At 35.2% G+C, this 18,143-nt stretch overlaps 1 protein-coding gene across 2 annotated transcripts in view; it reads right to left on the bottom strand.

Moving 5' to 3' along the window:
- The window catches only part of EEA1 (early endosome antigen 1), a 124,924-nt gene that overhangs the window by 16,610 nt on the left and 90,171 nt on the right, over positions 1 to 18,143 (bottom strand). For both annotated transcript variants that reach the window (XM_043881146.1, XM_043881156.1), the window contains 7 exons: positions 16,970 to 17,170; positions 15,801 to 15,914; positions 13,347 to 13,502; positions 7,787 to 7,926; positions 3,989 to 4,319; positions 2,815 to 2,916; positions 787 to 981 (listed from right to left, as the gene is read on the bottom strand). In XM_043881146.1, coding sequence (XP_043737081.1) covers positions 787 to 981; positions 2,815 to 2,916; positions 3,989 to 4,319; positions 7,787 to 7,926; positions 13,347 to 13,502; positions 15,801 to 15,914; positions 16,970 to 17,170 — 1,239 coding nt within the window. The remainder of the gene's footprint in view (positions 1 to 786; positions 982 to 2,814; positions 2,917 to 3,988; positions 4,320 to 7,786; positions 7,927 to 13,346; positions 13,503 to 15,800; positions 15,915 to 16,969; positions 17,171 to 18,143) is intronic.

An 18,143-nucleotide genomic window follows, 5' to 3' on the forward strand; every position in this document is an offset into this window, starting at 1 on the left:
TTACTTTTTTGTAAAGTGGCTGTAATAATCATAAAAACAGTGGTCAACATAAATTATGTATTTGTGGGTTTTTTTCCCCTCTAGTAATGTGACAAACCAACTATTAATAACATGATATACTTTGTTTCACATACTAGGGATATTATATCTCTCTTCTCCATTGATGAATTAATATGCACATATCAACACTGGGAAAAACCTGCTTTTGTTCCAATATTAAGCTCAATCCACTTTTATCAACTCTTGGTCTGGACATTAAAACATACTTAAGAATGAAGGACAGATGTTTAATAATAAATTAGCATAGGTTTGGAAACAAACCATTATGATACAACTTAAAAACAAAAAACTATATGAAACCTATACTACTAAATATTTAAATATCTTTGTGATTTTTGTTCTTGGTTATTTCCCTTAATAAGGATAACTTATTTTTAAATTCTCTAATATACTAAAAATGTTGTATAAATTATTCTCTTAACATTGTTAGTTACATGTTATTTTACAAAAAGTTTTTGTAAAATAGACATAAAAAGTTTTATGTCTATCAGACAAATGATTAGTGCTAAGATTTTAAATAAGTATCTAACAACATGGTTATAGTGAATGGAAATCTAAACAGATATTTAATCAGATAATTAAGTACATTATACATTTACTTAAAGAAAATTTGGGCATATATGTAAAATTCTCTTTGTTGCAACTCACTTGTGTTAACTATCATATGGTTATTTTAACTGCAGAGTTTTTCTTCCCATAAAAAGTAAACAAATATCATATCATTACCTTCTGTGAAACAGCAATTTTAACTTCTCCTTGGAGTGTTTCAATTTGCTTTTTCTTCTGCTCAGTCAATTGCTTTAGCTCATTTATTTTACTCTGAAGCTGCTGTTCTTCTTTTTCCTTTTGTTTTAAACTATTCTGGGCCTGTATGACTTGATCCTGCATTGAACTGAGCTCCAACTTCAACTGATGAGAAGTCTGAAAGAAAATACAATCTGTTCAGCATTCATTTCTCCATTCAACACACACTTATTGAGTACCTATTAAGCATTACTCTAAATAGAAACTACTGAGTCTGTTGACCACAAATATTCAGTAGTAAACCAAAAAGAAAAATCCCTGCCCTCATGGAGCTTTCATAACTGACACTATTCACTATCGGATCAGACTATGGACTGACTGATCGATATTTAATCCTGCCTTCCTTTTTAACTTATATATTGGGATAGAGCTTGCAAATGAACAGGATTGGTATTCTCTTATACCATAGAAAAGGGAAAATCAACAATCTTTAGATTATGTCTACTGTCTTGAATATTCTCAAAATGCTAACTGAATTCCCTGGTGCTCCAGTGGTCAGGACTCAGCACTTTCACTGCCAGGCCTGGGTTCAATCCCTGGTTGGGGAACTAAGATCCCTGCAAGCAGCACAGTGGGGCCAAAAAAAGCAAAATAAAATTTTTAAAATGCTAACTGAGTCTACTAGTCAAAGTGAATCAGAAAAGATAATTTCATATTAACTATGATAAAACCAAAATAATTTTGGCAAACATCTTAAGTATCTAAACCACACAAATCATGTCCTCATTTAGAGATTTGAGGCATACTTTGCTACTACCTGTTTTCATAATTTATTAGGATACATTTCTGTTCAAAATTAATCATCATATAGAAGTCACACTGAGGTGCTTCTGTGGCCAAGGTGAACTACACTACATCTCACCCTTCCAACCAAAGTCATATTTTCATGTTTTATGCATATTTCATTAAAGACCTAATTTGAGCATTTGACCACTCAAAGTTATTTTTGAAAAGTTTCAGTGCTATGTATATATGGATGCTTCAGCTTGTCTCCAATACAAAGGGAAATATTTTGTGCAAAACAGGAGTCAAGTAGTATTAACAATACTGATGATTGTTATGATAACCAATGATAAAGTAATAGCTAACCCCTAACCATTTATTTGGTTACAGTTGGTATTCTAAGCACTCTGAAATGCATTAACCCATTTATTTCTCACAATAATGCCATGACAGATTCTACTATCAGCCCCATCTTACCGCTGAGGAAACTGGAGCACAGAGAGATGAGCCATCTGCCTGAGAGAAGTCAAGACAGCATGGCTAATAATTGGCACAGTCAGGATATAAATTCGGACAATCTGGATTCACAGCCTGGGCACTAAATCACCATAATTTTGCCACTATGACTGGCATATAAAACACAGATGTCTTCTTTCAATCAACAGCCAGAACACAATCACACTGAAGACTTGTTGGGATGATGTTTTGCTGCCTTATCAAATCAGATCTCTAGAAAGCTACATGCCTAGACTCTAACTGCTAGGGGTTATGTCTTCAGAGAATAATAACAACATATATATATATATTATATCCATTTATTTACTCATTTGTTTCGATGGAAAACAACAGAAGCATTAACCACAGAACAATCACTTAATTGTTATATAACCATTATCAAATATTCCATTAACATAAATGTCAATAAAATAAAGAGCACTTAAATGTCATTTCTATGGAAAATCTGTGAAGACTGTTTTTTATCCATACTAATGTTCCTTAACTTTGATAATTTAATTAAATAACTCTAGCTAGTTGACTCTATTTATTTATTATTATTAATTATAATCCTTTATTTTGGGCCTTTTATTATAATTTAGCTTAAATCCTTTTAGCAGTTGGTAGAACACAAAGGAAATAAACTTTTTGACTTAAGAATCTACTGTGAAACTATTTCAAAACCATAAAACCTTATTATGCTTTACATATTTCTGTTATAGAAAATCTTACCTCCTTTTCTTTTTCAAGTGACTTTTTCATTTCATTCTGTTCCTTATGCAGGCTTTCTGTCTGTACTTGAAGCTGATGCTTTAATTCTTTGCAAGTTTTCTCCTAAAAAAGTGGAAACTACATTATGCAGAAAATATTTGTAGTAAATTTAAGAATTTAGGTTTAAAAGCTTAATAAGATCCACAAAAGGAAATAAACTAGAATCACTGATGATTTAAGATGGGATAGAATCATCCATTTCAGTAATAAAAACAGGCAAAAATATTACAGCAGTAAATGGGGAGAGAGGCTAAGAGTTTCTATTATCAACCAGTAGTCACAATAAATACTTTCAATAATATTTAGACAAGATTTTAGAATACTTTGGAAACCACGTTTTTATGTTACAGAATTAACTAACTTATGCTATTTTAAAAGTAGAATAATGAGCTTCAAAAAAATGGAGGGAAGTTTTTTAAAGTATGGAAACAATAAATAAAAATAATCCCATATAACTTAAGAGGGAAGATGTACAGATATTTTTTCCAAACAGAATATAAAAGTAACAATTGAAAATCATGCTTTTTATGTTCAACACTTTCACTGACCTTTATATTAAAAACACAAGAGTTTCATTTTTGCTGTTATTCCACGTTACTCTGGGTTAAAATATTTCTGAGGATACACTGCCCTATAAGTATTTCCTGAGACTCAAGGTGTTTTTCTCTATAGTTTAAATATTGTTTACAATAGCTCTAAGACATGGTATTTTCTAGAGTTTCAGAAAATTGAAGAAAGAATCAAAGTTTATAGCACCAGAGTTAGAAGTCATTAAGATCTTTCTGATCTTCTTTCTTTTTTTTATAGTCAGGTGAAAAACATTTCAATTAGTAGCTATATTCTCGGCAGAAATGTCCCGAAGGACAAACGTGCTGCAGTCCTGCCCAAATCTAGCATCAGACCCACAACAGAGAGAATATATATTCAACTGAAAATTTTCTGGGCCATTGGAAAATTACACACACAAGCACCAGTATCTTTTTCTCAGGTTAAATAATCTCCATCCCTTTTCTCATAACAACAGTTAGGATCATTTAAATGCAGGATGACAAGTCAACAATGAATTAAGCAGAAAAGTCAATAAGTTTTAAATAAAAATCATTTCTACCTAAGAAAATAAACATAAACTACTAACCAAATCTAATATAACAGCTTTTCCCTTCTGATTTTCTTTTTCAAATTCACTTTTGGAGTTCTTCAAAGAATCAGAAACTTTTGATAATTTCTCTTTTGCCGCAGAAAGCTCTGCTACTAGAGATTCTTTCTCCATCTTCACTTTTTGTAGTTCTGTTACTGCTGTTTGAATCTTGTCATTCAGTTCCTTGTGCTGCATCTTTGCATCTTGACTTAAATTTTCAATTTCTTGTTTAAGGATTGTTTTTTCTTCTTCTTGCTTGGTAAGCATTTGCTTAGTATTTTCAAGCACTTCAGATTTCTTCTGTAGATCCAACTTTGTACTAGATACTCTAAATATTTAAGAAACAATTTCTTTAATAATGTATAATTTATCATTTCTAATCTACCATTCACATTAATAAATTGAGTTTTAAAACTTTCTTCTGTAGTTAAGAAGTAAAACTAATAATTTAATGTCATAAAGCCACACAAACAAAAAATGCCTTAGAACATCTGATTTGGTCATTTAAGAGATAAGGATGGTTTTCTTCAAGTCAAATAAATTAGTGGTAAAGCCAAGACCATCTAAGCCCATGATTTAATCCAGTCTTGTCTAACCACAGTTTATCCCCAAAGAAATCTGGGCATGCAGCAAACCATCTAGTCTTTGACAGCCAGAAATACTGTTCCATGTATCCTAAAGAACCGATTTATTATGTTGCCCCCAAGGACAAAGAAATTTGCCTCTTTACTTGAAAAAATAAAACACATTGTGTATTTGACAGGTCCTAAACTTCAAAACACATAAGATAACCAGGAAGAATGAAAGTGAAAGTGTTAGTCACTCAGTCCTGTCTGAGTCCTTGCAACCCCATGGATTGCAGCTGTCAGCTCCTCTGTCCATAGGATTTGCCAGACTAGAATTCTGGAATAGGTTGCCATTTTCTTCTCCAGGGGATCTTCCTGACCCAGGGATCGAATTCAGGTCTCCTGCATTGCAGGCAGATTTTTTTTACCGTCTGAGCCACCAGGGAAGCTCAATCAGGAAAATCATTCCAACCCATTTCCTCAACTTTTCCGTTTTTTAAAAAATTGAAGTATAGTTGATTTATAGCATCATGTTAGTTTCAGATTCTTAAAATTTCTTAATTCATTCAGGTGTAGAAAAATTATGTTAGAGAACAAATGATAAACAAACATGGAGAAAAGACAAAAGATTTACTTTAATCCTAGAGCCTAGTAGATTATGTTAAGAGACTTATCATTTGTCCTCTAACATAAATTTTCTACACCTGAATGAATTAAGAAGTTTCAAGAACCCGAAGCTAACATTATACTATAAATCAACTATACTTCAATTTTTTATAAAACAGAAATGTTGTAAGACTGAGGAAATGGGGGGAATGGATCCATGTGTATGTATAGCTGAGTCCCCTTGCTGTTCACTTGAAACTATCACAACATTTTTTTGTTAATCCAGCTATACCCCAACATAAAATAAAAAGTTTTAAAGAAGCTCAAAAAAAATGAAGAAATGAAGATATTGCTTAAGAAAGTTAAAGACTTTGTTTTCATAAAATGAATAAAATTATGCATATTACATAGCAAAAGAAAAGCACACATTAGAGATTAACCGATTAACCGTTTTTTAAAATGAAAATAAAACCAGGTTCAAAGTAATATTTCTAGAATGCATACTATTTCCAATGTACTTTATTATAAATTCAATATATTAAGGAAAGGTTATTAAAAGATGTACCAGCCACATAACTGAAGTTGGGTATTAATATCAGAACTGCATATATACCTTGAAATTTTCTAACTTTTAGCCCCAGAACCTTTTATTTTCAAAAAAAGTAGCTAAAACATATGAAGTACATTCACAGGATCCTGTACCTCACTGATATTTAAAGGGCTAGACAGAAAAGCTGTTGTATGACTATTACTTGATCATTTTAATATAGTTAAAATCCCTGTCAAGCAACCCTAAAATTGGAACTTGATATATTTTCTACGCTACTTAACTTTCCTGTAAATAATTATTATAAAATCATAGGACTATGTGAATCAAAGAAGGCATAAAGAAATAAAGGTTTGCACAGTGATGATAAAACTTAGTTTATTTTTTTTAAAACATCACTAAAGGAAGTAATAAATAAATCCACAACCTGAGAAACCTTAACACCCCTTTCTCAGAAACTGATAGAAATGACCAGAGAAAACAATGGCAACGATACAGAGGATTAGAACAACAGTATCAACCACTTTAAGCGAACTGATATTTACAGAACACTTTACCCAACCAAACACAGGTGTGCACAAGGAAACTCAACCAAGATAAACCAGACCCTGTGCCCTGAATAAGAGTTTGAAATGTCCGAGTTTTACTGAGTATGTTCTATAACCACAATGGGATTAAACGAGAAACCAGCAACAGTAAGACATCTAAAGAAACCCTGAAGAGTTGAAAAGTAAACAATATACTTCTAAGTAACCCATAGAGCAAAGAAAAAAAATCACAAAGGATATTTGAAAACACAAACTGCAGAGTAATGAAAATAGAAGATGGAAAGTGGAGGGAAAGAGCTGCGTGCAGTGTCCTTGAGAAAGGGGAGCCCTGGACCCCATTATGTGGGCTGAGTCCTGTGACCAGGAGTGGGGTTTAGTCAAACCTCAGATGTGTTTGCCCAGTCCTCCTTTCTTGGTACCCTAAAAATGCAGGACCCCATATAAAATATGTCTGCATTAAATGTAAAGGCAAAAATTTAAAAAAAAAACACAAAAAAAACACCTTACTAGAAATGGAAAGTTTCCACACTGGAAAGAACTACTGGGCCCATAGGGGCCTCAGAAAAGAGAACAAGTACCACCTCAAAGGTCATCTTCACAGTCACATGACTGGTTCCAGAGGTGACGAATCACTGGGTAGGGGATCAAAGGCTCAGGGGGGCATCCCTGGTAGCTCAGCGGGAAAAGAATCTGCCTGCTTGATTTTCGATTCGGGAAGACCCCACATGCTGCTGAGCAACTAAGGCCGTGCGCCACAAATGCTGACTGAGCCTGTGCTCTAGAGCCCAGGAGCTGCACCCACAACCACCGGAGCCGCGTGCAGGCTACCGTGCATGCTCCGCAACAAGACTAGCCACGCAACAAGGAGCTCGAGTACTGCAACCGGAGAGGAGCTCCCGCTCGCCACAGCGAGAGAACGCCCGTGCAGCAACGAGCACCAACAGAGCCAAAATAAATGAATAAAATAAAATCATTAAAAAAAAAAAAAAAGGATCAGATATACTCCCCAAATACCTAGGCACTGGAAACTGCAATGTTGAGTGACAAGAAATGCCATTTGAGGCACAAAATGCCTCTGTGTATCCTCACATTCCTAACATCAGGACCCGATTTACGAGACATGAAAACAAAACTGTCGGTCATCACTCCCAACATAAGGACGAAACCATGAAAGTGCACAACAACTTAATTATCATCAACTTTGATGGGTTTTAATCTCATTACCCTGAAAGGCACCTTTCCCAGGCTATCGACTTCCATCTTTACTACTGACAGCCAAAAACCCTCACCCTCTTGACAAAGATCCAATCTGTCAACTCCATATTTGGCCTTTAAAGACAAAGTCTACTGAAATGTGACTGGATATAAGCCATCCTATTTAACCAAATTGTGATGGCTTTATTTTTCATGCACATTAATATCAGCAGTTTACAAGGTAAATCTTTAAGCACTATGATAGAAAAACTGAAATCTTATGAAAAACTTAATACTTGGTTTACAGTCCTCTCCCATAAGTAGTTTAGCTCACATTTCTTTCTCCCTCTCGAGTTGCTTGCTCAGTTCTGTGGCTCGAAGCTCTAAATCCGCACTCGTCCGCCTCTGTTGCTGCAGGTCCTGCAGGGCTTGCTCCTTGCTGGCTCTAACGTCAAGCAGATCAGCTGCTAGTTTCTGTGGCAGAAATATAATATAAAACCATTTAGTGTCAGCAATTATCTACTAAACATTACTACATTAGTTTATACTCAAACTGATGCTAGCACACAAAAATACTTGTGTTAATAACAAAAAACATATTCTAAACTCATTATTGAATAAAGGAGCCATTTACCTTGGACTCTTTCACAAGATCTAGTAGCAGACTTTATGTATGAGACAGTCACTAAGTTTTAACTTTTAAAATGAACTGAATAAGAGAATAAACTTAATATAATTATATTTATTACTTGAATAAAAGTTATTAACTCGTGTATGAAAAAACAAAGGGCCCAATTAAAATTTATAATCTTTTATATTCAGTTAACAACTGAATATAAATATTGATATAAATATTCAAAACTAAAATGGAGTTGTCATGTCATCCTCATTAATACCTCTTGACCATAAATATGAAGCCAATTAAATTTGGATTTGGCATCTATAATCTCTTCATTTAGAGATTATTATTCTTTACAGTGTGACTTCTATCTCATATACATACATATAACTGTCTATTTTTACAAATTTACAAAATCAAATTGTTGAATGTATAGTTTGAACATCTATAAGCAATGCATTTTCTTAATAACTGTAACTGGGAAAGGAGTACCACAGGTTGTATATTGTCACTCTGTTTATTTAACTTATTTGCAGAATACGTCATATGAAATGTTGGGCTGGATGAATCACACGCTGCTATCAAGACTGCTGGGAGAAATATCAACAACCTCAGATATGCAGATAGGATCACTCTAATGGCAGAAAGTGAAGAGGAACTAAATAGCCTCTTGATGAAGGTAAAAGAGAAGAGTGAAAAGCTGGCTTAAAACTCAACATTCAAAAAACAAAGATCATGGCATCCAATCAAGCATTTCATGCAAACAGAAGGGGGAAAAGTGGAAGCAGAGACAGATGTTATTTTCCTAGGCTCCAAAATCACTATGGACAGTGACTGCAGACACGAAATTCAAAGATGCTTGCTCCTTAGAAAGAAAGCTATGACAAACCTAGAAACCATATTAAAAAGCAGAGACATCACTTTGCCCACAAAGGTCTGTAATCCATAGGTCCAAAGGTCCAGGACTGGAAACGGTCAGTTTTCATTCCAATCCCAAAGAAGGGCAATGCCAAAGAATGTTCCAACTGCCATACAATCGTGCTCATTCACATGCTAGGAAGGTTATACTCAAAATCCTTCAGGCTAGGCTTCAGCAGTTCATGAAACAAGAACTTCCAGATATTCAACCTGGGTTTAGAAAAGGCAAAGGAACCAGACATCAAATTGCCAACATTTGTTGGATCTTAAAAGAAAGCAAGGGTGGAGTTCCAGAAAAACATCTACTACTGCTTCATTGACTATGCTAAAGACTTTTGTGTGGACCACAACTGTGGAAAATTTTTAAAGAGATGGGAATACCAGACCACCTAACCTATCTCCTAAGAAACCTGTATGTAGGTCAAGAAGCCACAGTAAGAACCTTACGTGGAACAACTGATGGTTCAATACTGGGAAAGGAGCACACAAGGCTTACACTGTCACCCTGTTTCTTTAATGTACACGGGAAGTACATCATAAAAAATGCCAGGATGGGTGCATCACAAGGTGGACTCAAGATTGCCAAAAGAAATATCAACAACCTCAGATATGCAGATAATACCACGCTAATGGAAGAAAGTGAAGAGGAACTGAAGAGCCTCTTGATGAGGTGAAAGAGGAGAGTGAAAAAGCTGGCTTAAAACAACATTCAAAAAACCAAGATCATGGCATCTAGTTCCATCACTTCATGGCAAATAAAGGGGGAAAAGTGGAAGCAGTGATAGATTTTATTTTCTTGGGCTCCAAAATCACTGCAGACAATGACTGCAGCCATGAAATTCAAAGATGCTTGCTCCTTGGAAGGAAAGCTATACAAACCTAGACAAGTGTAGAAAGCAGAGACATCACTTTGCTGACAAAGGTCCATATAGTCAAAGCTATGGTTTTTCCAGTAGTCACGTATGTACGTGAAAAGTTGGACGATGAAGAAGGCTGAGTGCTGAAGAATTGATGCTTTCGAATTGTGCTGGAGAAGACTCTTGAGAGTCCCTTGGACCACAGAAAGATCAAACCAGTCGATGCTAAAGTAAATCAACCCTGAATATTCACTGGAAGGACTGATGCTGAAGTTCCAACTTTAGCCACCTGATGTGTAAAGCCAACTCACTGGAAAAGACTCTGATGCTGGGAAAGACTGAAGGCAAAAGGAGAAGGGGCGACACAGGATGAGATGGATAGATAGCATCGGATATGAATTTGTGCTAACTCCAGGAGATAGTGAAGGACAGAGGAGCCTGGCATGTTGCAGTCCCTGGAGTCACAGGGAGTTGGACACAACTTAGTGACTAAACAACAACAACAAAAAGATACTCAAACAGAATCCTCGTTACGGGGTACTCTTTTGCCCCCTTCTGATGCCTATGTCAGAAGCTTTCTCTATCTCCTTTATACTTTAATAAAACTTTATTACACAAAAGCTCTGAGCGATCCAGCCTCGTCTCTGGCCCCGGATTGAATTCGTCTCCTCCGGAGGCCAAGAATCCCACGTCTTATCGTTCAGCAACAACCTTTCAGTTTCAGTATGTGAGATCTTTTATTGCAGGCCACAGTCTCTATAGTTGCGGTGTGCAGGCTCCAGAGCATGTGGGCTCACTAGTAGAGGCTTATTTGCTCCGAGGCATGTGGGATCTTAGTTCCCTGACCAGGGATCAAACCCATGTACCCTGCACTGCTAGGTGGATTCTTAACCACTGGACCACCAGGAAAGTCCTAGAATGTGACCTTTTTTTAGAAGTAGGGTCTTTGCAAATGTACGTAGTTAAAAGGAGGTCATACTGGGCTCCAAAATCACTGCAGATGGTGACTGCAGCCATGAAATTAAAAGACGCTTATTCCTTGGAAGAAAAGCTATGACCAACCTAGACAGCATATTAAAAAGTAGAGACTTTACTTTGCCAACAAAGGTCCATCTAGTCAAAGCTATGGTTTTTTCCAGTAGTCATGCATGGATGTGAGAGTTGGACCAAAATGAAAGCTGAGCACCAAAGAATTAATGCTTTTTAACTGTGGTGTTAGAGAAGACCTCTTGAGAGTCCCTTCGACTGCAAGGAAATCCAACCAGTCCATCCTAAAGGAAATCAGTCCTGAATATTCATTGGAAGGACTGATGCTGAAGCTGAAACTCCAATACTTTGGCCACCTGATGCAAAGATCTGAATTATTGGAAAAGACCCTGATGCTGGGAAAGATTGAAGGCAGAAGGAGAAGGGGACAGCTGAGGATGAAATGACTGGATGGCATCACTGACTCAATGGACATGAATTTGTGTAAGCTCTGGGTGTTGGTGATAGACAGGGAGGCCTGGTGTGCTGCAGTCCATGGGGTTGGTTGCAAAGAGTCAGACACTACTGAGCAAATAACAGAACTGATACTGGATTAGGGTTGGTCTAAGTTTAATATAACTGCTATCCTCATAAGAAGAGGAACATGTGGACAGAGAAAATGGGCCTAAATTAAGAATGATGGAGGCAGAGGCTGGAGTGATGCAGCCACAAGGAAAGGAATGCCTGAAGTTACCGGAAGTGGGAAAGAGACAAGGACGGATCCTCCCCTAGAGGTATTGTGAGTTGTGTGTATGTGTGGTGGTGGTGGGGTGTGGTCCTGCCAACACTTGGATTTTGGACTTCTAGCCTCCAGAGCTGTGAGAGAATACATTTCTGTTGTTTTAAGCCGCTCAGTTTGTGGGAATTTGTTATGGCAGTCCTGGGAGATTAAGGCAGCAGGGTACATTGACTCGAACTGGTTCAGCAAGAACACAAGGGGAAAGTATTTTCTTTTGCCTTGTTTGTTGCATTTGGTTTTGGCAAGATGCGGCGGACAATGCTGGTGCTCTACCCAGAGGCCCTCAGAGGACCCCGATCTGCATCTTTTGCCCCCTCTCCCCTTTTCAGTGTGCTTTTAAATATACTTATTTATTTATTTTTAGTTTTGGCTGTACTGGGTCTTCATTGCTGCACCAGGGCTTTCTCTAGTTGCCATGAGTGGGGGCTACTCCCTAGTTGCGGTGTGCAGGCTTCTAGAGCATGGGCTTCAGGAGTTGCAGTTTGTGGGCTTAGTTGCTCAATGGCATGTGGATCTTCCCTGACCAGGGATCGAACCTGTGTCCCCTGTATTGGCAGGCAGATTCTTAACCACTGGACCACCAGGGAAGTCCCCATCAGTGTGCTTTTAATACCTAACACTCAGCTCTTCTTTAGGAGATGGCCCTCTGACTTCCCAGCTGCTCTTCCTGCCAAAGTGGGAAGCTGCTATATTGGGCACAGAGAGCTCATCCTGGTGCTCTGTGACAACCTAGAGGGGTGGGATGGGGTGGGGGGTGAGGTTCAGGAGGGAGGGGAACATATGTGTACTTGTGGCTGATTCACATTGTTGTGTGGCAGAAGCCAGCCCATATTGTAAAGCAATTATCTTCCAATTATATATAAAAAAAAGAATCCAAAGAAAAAAAAAAAAAAAGAATCCTCGTTACATGCCCTTCAACTAAAAACAAATAGACAAAAAAAAATTTTTTCTGTTCTTTTCAATCATTACACCATGTAATCTGTCATACTATTATTACTGACCATAAAGAAAAGGGAACCCATAAATAGAACTGTAAATGTAATTTTCTTCTTCTATGCACATCTATACATACACACAGCCCATGATTCTACAATTGTACGGGAAGTGCTTCATCTGACTGTGAAGGTGTAAATTTCACATATAGTAACTTGAGAAATTTGTTTTACTTATAGTAGCTCTAATTCAAAGAGCAAAGGACTCAGGTAAAATCCTTCTCTAATATATGTAGTTATTTAATTTCTTTAATATAAATCAACACTTTCACTTGAAGTTGAGTTAAAGAAAAACAGTTTACCACAGTGAAAATTTTAATAATATTAATCAGAAATAAAATCCAAAGGGTATAAATGTAAAACAGAAGAAAGATACCATAACTGAGTATTATTTTGGAATAAGGAGGGAAGGAGATAGCAATGATGAGGTAGAAGAGACTTCACAAGAACAACATAAATAAATTCCCTGTAATTACAGAGTAGACACCTAGTCGACTATCTCTCTGAAACATTTACACTTTACAATGGAACCAGTATATATATTAACTGCTATTTGTAAAGCCATCCATTAGTGAAGAAATTAAAAGTAAAGGTGGAATTCAAAATTAAGACATGAAAAATTACAAATAATTTTTATATCACAACTTGACCTTCACTTGCAAATTTAAAATCTTGGATTCCTTCTAGGTCATCAACTTCCACTGTTATAGCAACAGAAAATATAGCTAGTTTTTTATACAAACCTTGATTTGACCTTCTAATTCTTCAGTTTTCTGTTCTAAAGACAGATATTTCTCTTTATATTCTTTAAGATGACTTTCCAGCTGACTGCAATGTTCTTGCTTGTCCTGCAACTTTGTAGTGACCTGATCCAACTGAGTAGTGATCTTATTTAACTCCTATAGAAAGTATAATTAAAGACAACTTTGGTGACATTTACTTTACTATAGTGCCCAAATGTTTGCTCAAAGTAAAGCAGAAAACTCTAAGAAAGTATTTTTAGTAAGTCCAGAGATAAGCCTAATAATATATATGAGATTATATTTACCCATCAACATAAAGGACCTGAACTGAAGTTGTACACACTCTGAGATACTACATTTATACACTTAACTGCTCAATAACTTTTTCTAGGAAGAGTTATTTTAGAAGCCAAAAGAGACAACAGGATATTAAGTAGGCTAACAACAAAGTAACGCTTTTATCCTATAATTAAATATTTTCAATGTTCAAGATACCATTTTTAAAAATATTTTTAATTACATTGATTACATTATAATACTTGTTCAATTGATTTGGAATATCTAATTGCAGAACAAAAAATATAAGATTATTAGGAAATCCACTGCCCATAGATACTATTAATGTTTTGATAACCTTCCTTCTAGACTTTTCTGTATGTTAGTTTCTATTTCTTTATTTCTACTTTTCAGATAAAGGATGTCAGTTTACATACAGTTTCACTGTAACTTCCTTTGTTTTTATAACAAAGCATCATAAAACTGTGATATTATCTTCTAAACTATCATTATACATGACTGCATAAATTTTTATTTTATTCATATAGATCATTATTTAGCCAAAGGCCCTCTGTTGTATTCTTGGATTGCTATAAACCTTTCCAACAGATATGCAAACACCATCCTTAAAACTATGATTATTTCCCTAGAGTAAAGGACTAAAAGTGAGATTAAGAATATGAAAAATCTTAAAGGTCTTAAATATATTGCCAACCAGCTTTCCCTATTACCATCAAAAGGTTGAACTGCAAGCAACATGTGGAAGTGACTTGTTCTTCTATACCATGTCTAGCCTTTCCAGTGTTAAACACATGCACACAAACATTTTACCTTAATAAGGGCATATTACTGTCTTAATTTGCAATTAATTCTTAATGAATATGAAGATTTCCTAATATAGTTTTGATCTTTTACTTCTTTTTGTAGATTCATTTATTTCTTATGTAAAAATGTTTTAAACAAAAATATCAATCTTTCATCAGACATACTTCAGAAAATGTTCTATTCTTCTGCTGCTTGCTTTAGAATTTTGCTAGTAATATTTTGGACAAATAAAAATTTCAACTTTTATGTGGTTATTCATATAAATACTTTTTCCATTATACTTTTTGGCACTGATTTAGTTCTTAGAAAATACTTTATAGATGTGTTTAGCAATAATGCAAAGTAAAAAGCAAGTTGTAGAACATACATAGTGAAACCATGTGTATAAAACAAAAGACCTGTATGTACACACACACACATACACACACACACACATTTTTTCTTCAATGATTACAGAAGTCTGGAAGGAAATATACCAAACCTAAAAGCAAAATTTCCATATAAGGAGAAAAATGGATTGCAGTTAAAGGTAAATATAGAGAAAGGTTTTATTAACTTGATATATACTAGTATATTATTAATAAAACTTTTTGGATCAACAACCATATTGCTTCTCAAATAAAAAGTAAATTTTTTAAACTCCTACCTGGTCAAAGGTAAGAAAAATCTACCAACATTTTAACCTTGACCCTGAAGTAGGAAGCTTTTATTCTATCAGAAGTGTTGAAAAGAGTAACTTTGGTATTCTTTCTAGCCCCACTTTTACTCCTACCCCCAGGAAAAAAGAGGAATACATGCTGCTCTTTTCCTGCCAAGAGCTAAGTATACCTGGGTCACCGCCTGACTGTCCACTTAAAACAGGTGTGGAAGTCTGTCTGTCTTTCCCAGTCATTGCCACTTAATAGGATGAAGAAACAATTCAAAAATTAGGAGTAAATATTTCACCACACCAAGGTCTCTATTATGGGAGAACAACAGTATTAAGAAGCTCAACCACAACTGCACAAGTTGAACTTTATCAAGAACATAAATGATATACTTTTCTTTTTTCGGCTGCACCTCACAGTTTGCAGGATTATTAGTTCCCCGACCAGGGATTGAACCCGGGCCACCATAGCAAAAGCACCAAGTCTTAACCACTGACTGCCAGGAAATTCCCAAAGATTATATTTTATCTCCATCTGTCTAATTCCTGCATATTCCACTCACTGGTTCTGAATTCAAGGAGAAATTAAGGAGAATAAGCAAGTCAATCACAATATTATATCAAAGTATCATTTTCACATATTTTTCCAGTTAATCTATCTACCAAAACATTAGGTTATGATAGGAAACTGCATCAACTTCTCCTACCTGCTGTTTATCTTGTAATGCATTTTGGGCTGTGTCCAAATGATTCTGAAGATCTGCTCTTTGAGCAGTTTTTGCTGCTTCTGCTGATAGTAATAATTCAGTTTTGGCTTTAACCTGTAACAAAATTTACAACTCATTTAATTTGTATTTAGTTCTTGGTTTCCGCTTGATGAGTGTACAATACTTTTCTCATTAATTTTTAAAATTAAATCTTTCAGCAGAAAACAAAGATTTAGATATTAAAAAATAAATATGTGATAATCCCCCAAACAGGAGTGAATAGGGGAGAATCCTCTAATAATGTTTTAATAAATGATAAAAAAAAGTCCCTATAGAACACCAAAGTACACCCTTCTCTCTTAAATTGGACATCTACATATTGAATTATCTGTAACTCATCTAATAAATTTTAAAAAGAAAGGTGTATCCTCTTTTTCCCAAATTCTAATAGTATACTTGTTATTATATTATTTCTGGTTTTAATGGAATTATTCTCCTAAAATAAAACTAAGGCTTACAAATGTTTCTAAAACTTTCTCTATTGTAGTACAGAATAAAAAAACAATAATGAGAATGGAGAAAGAAATATATCTTAATCCCCCACGCCGTGACTGACTCACTGAGCAAGGCTTCCATATTGGCCTCTGAAGGAAAACATATTAAAATACATAATTGTACTATATAAAGTTATTTTTTGGCTGCACATGCAGCTTGAGGAATTTTAGTTTCCCAACTAGGGACTGAATCTGGGCTCTCAACAGTGAAAGCGCCAAGTCCTAATCACTGGACCACCAGGGAATCCCCTAAAGTTTGGGGTGTTTTTTTTTTTTTTTAAAAATCAAACATTTAAAGTAAAATTAAAAAATCAAATTCAAAATAAACTCAAACATCTGTAACAGAAATCTAACGGTATAATAACAAACTACTTTGAACTTCAAAAACAGTAGTAAGGGCCTCATGGAAAAAGAGAAAAGTAAAAATCTCTGGTAGGGAGAAAGGCAAACAGAAAAGCTTAACAAACTGTCCACATACAACTCTAATTCCTATTTCTATTTTTCCAATTAATAATTAAGGCAGGGGATGGAGAGGAAGAGAGAAAAATAATTTAAATGTGATAGCTTAAAACTGGTATTTTATTCATACAAGCAAGTTGCACAATGCAATATTACCTGTATATCAAGCTGGGAAACCTTCTCCTTGCTTTCATTTAACTGACTATTTAATTCACTGATGCTGGCTTCCAGGGAAAGGACACGGTCTTGTGCAGCTCTAAGATGTGCCTTCTGCTCCTGCACCTGGTCATGCAAATTCTCCTGGGCTTGTTTATGGCTTTCTGACTGATTCTTCAGCTTTTCTGTTAGCTGAGTTACCTGTCATATAAGCAGGGATCTAATTATGAAGGCCACAAATGATATAACAAGAATGAAGAAACCCATAAGAATGCTAAAATACCCTAAGATAGATTATCTCAACTTTTTTTTTCAAGAAAAATTATCCACATTTTTCCAAAAATAAGTAAATATAACCTGAGAATCATAACAAACAATATCAGATTCAGAATTCTTACCATTTTTAAAACCGACTCTACTGAATTATAATTTAAATATAATTTACGCAATTCAATTATACAGTTTGAGGATTAATCAATATGTACATTCATTTAACTACCACAGACAAACAAGAAAACCTTCTGATTACCCCCAAAAGCTTCTTCATGCACTCAATACCCTCCACTCATCTCGCCCCAGACAATCACTGAGCTGACTATTAAGAGTTCTTTATATATTCTGGATGTTTCTCAATTGTCAGATGTATGTCCTACATCTATTTTCTCCCATCTGTGTCTTAGCTTTTATTTTTGTAATGGTGTCTTTTGAAGAGCATCTGTTTTTAATTTAGGTGAAATCCAACTCATCTGATGTTTCTTTGGGGTACTCTGGATGGATCAGGAGTTTCTTGAATCTGTGCTTTCATATTTTTAATCAACTTTACAATTTTTCAGTCATTATTTCTATAAACATTTTTCTTTAACACAAATTATATATATATATACACACACACACACAAACATATGTATACACCATACACACACAAACATACATATATCCTAGACTACATGTTGCTATCCTAAAGGTCACTAAGGCACTCTTCATTTTTTACTCCAATTTTTTGTCTCTCTGGGCTTCATTGTGGACAGTTTCAATTACCTTGTCTTAATGGTCACCGATACTGTTTTTTCCACTCAATATAGTCATTCAGTGATATTTTCATTTTAGGTATTTTTTTAACCTCTAACAGTTCTATTTTTTGTTTCCACTTCTATTTCCATTATTATAGTTTTTT

The sequence above is a fragment of the Cervus elaphus genome, chromosome 3, assembly GCF_910594005.1.
Source record: "Cervus elaphus chromosome 3, mCerEla1.1, whole genome shotgun sequence".
NCBI classification, from domain to species: domain Eukaryota; kingdom Metazoa; phylum Chordata; class Mammalia; order Artiodactyla; family Cervidae; genus Cervus; species Cervus elaphus.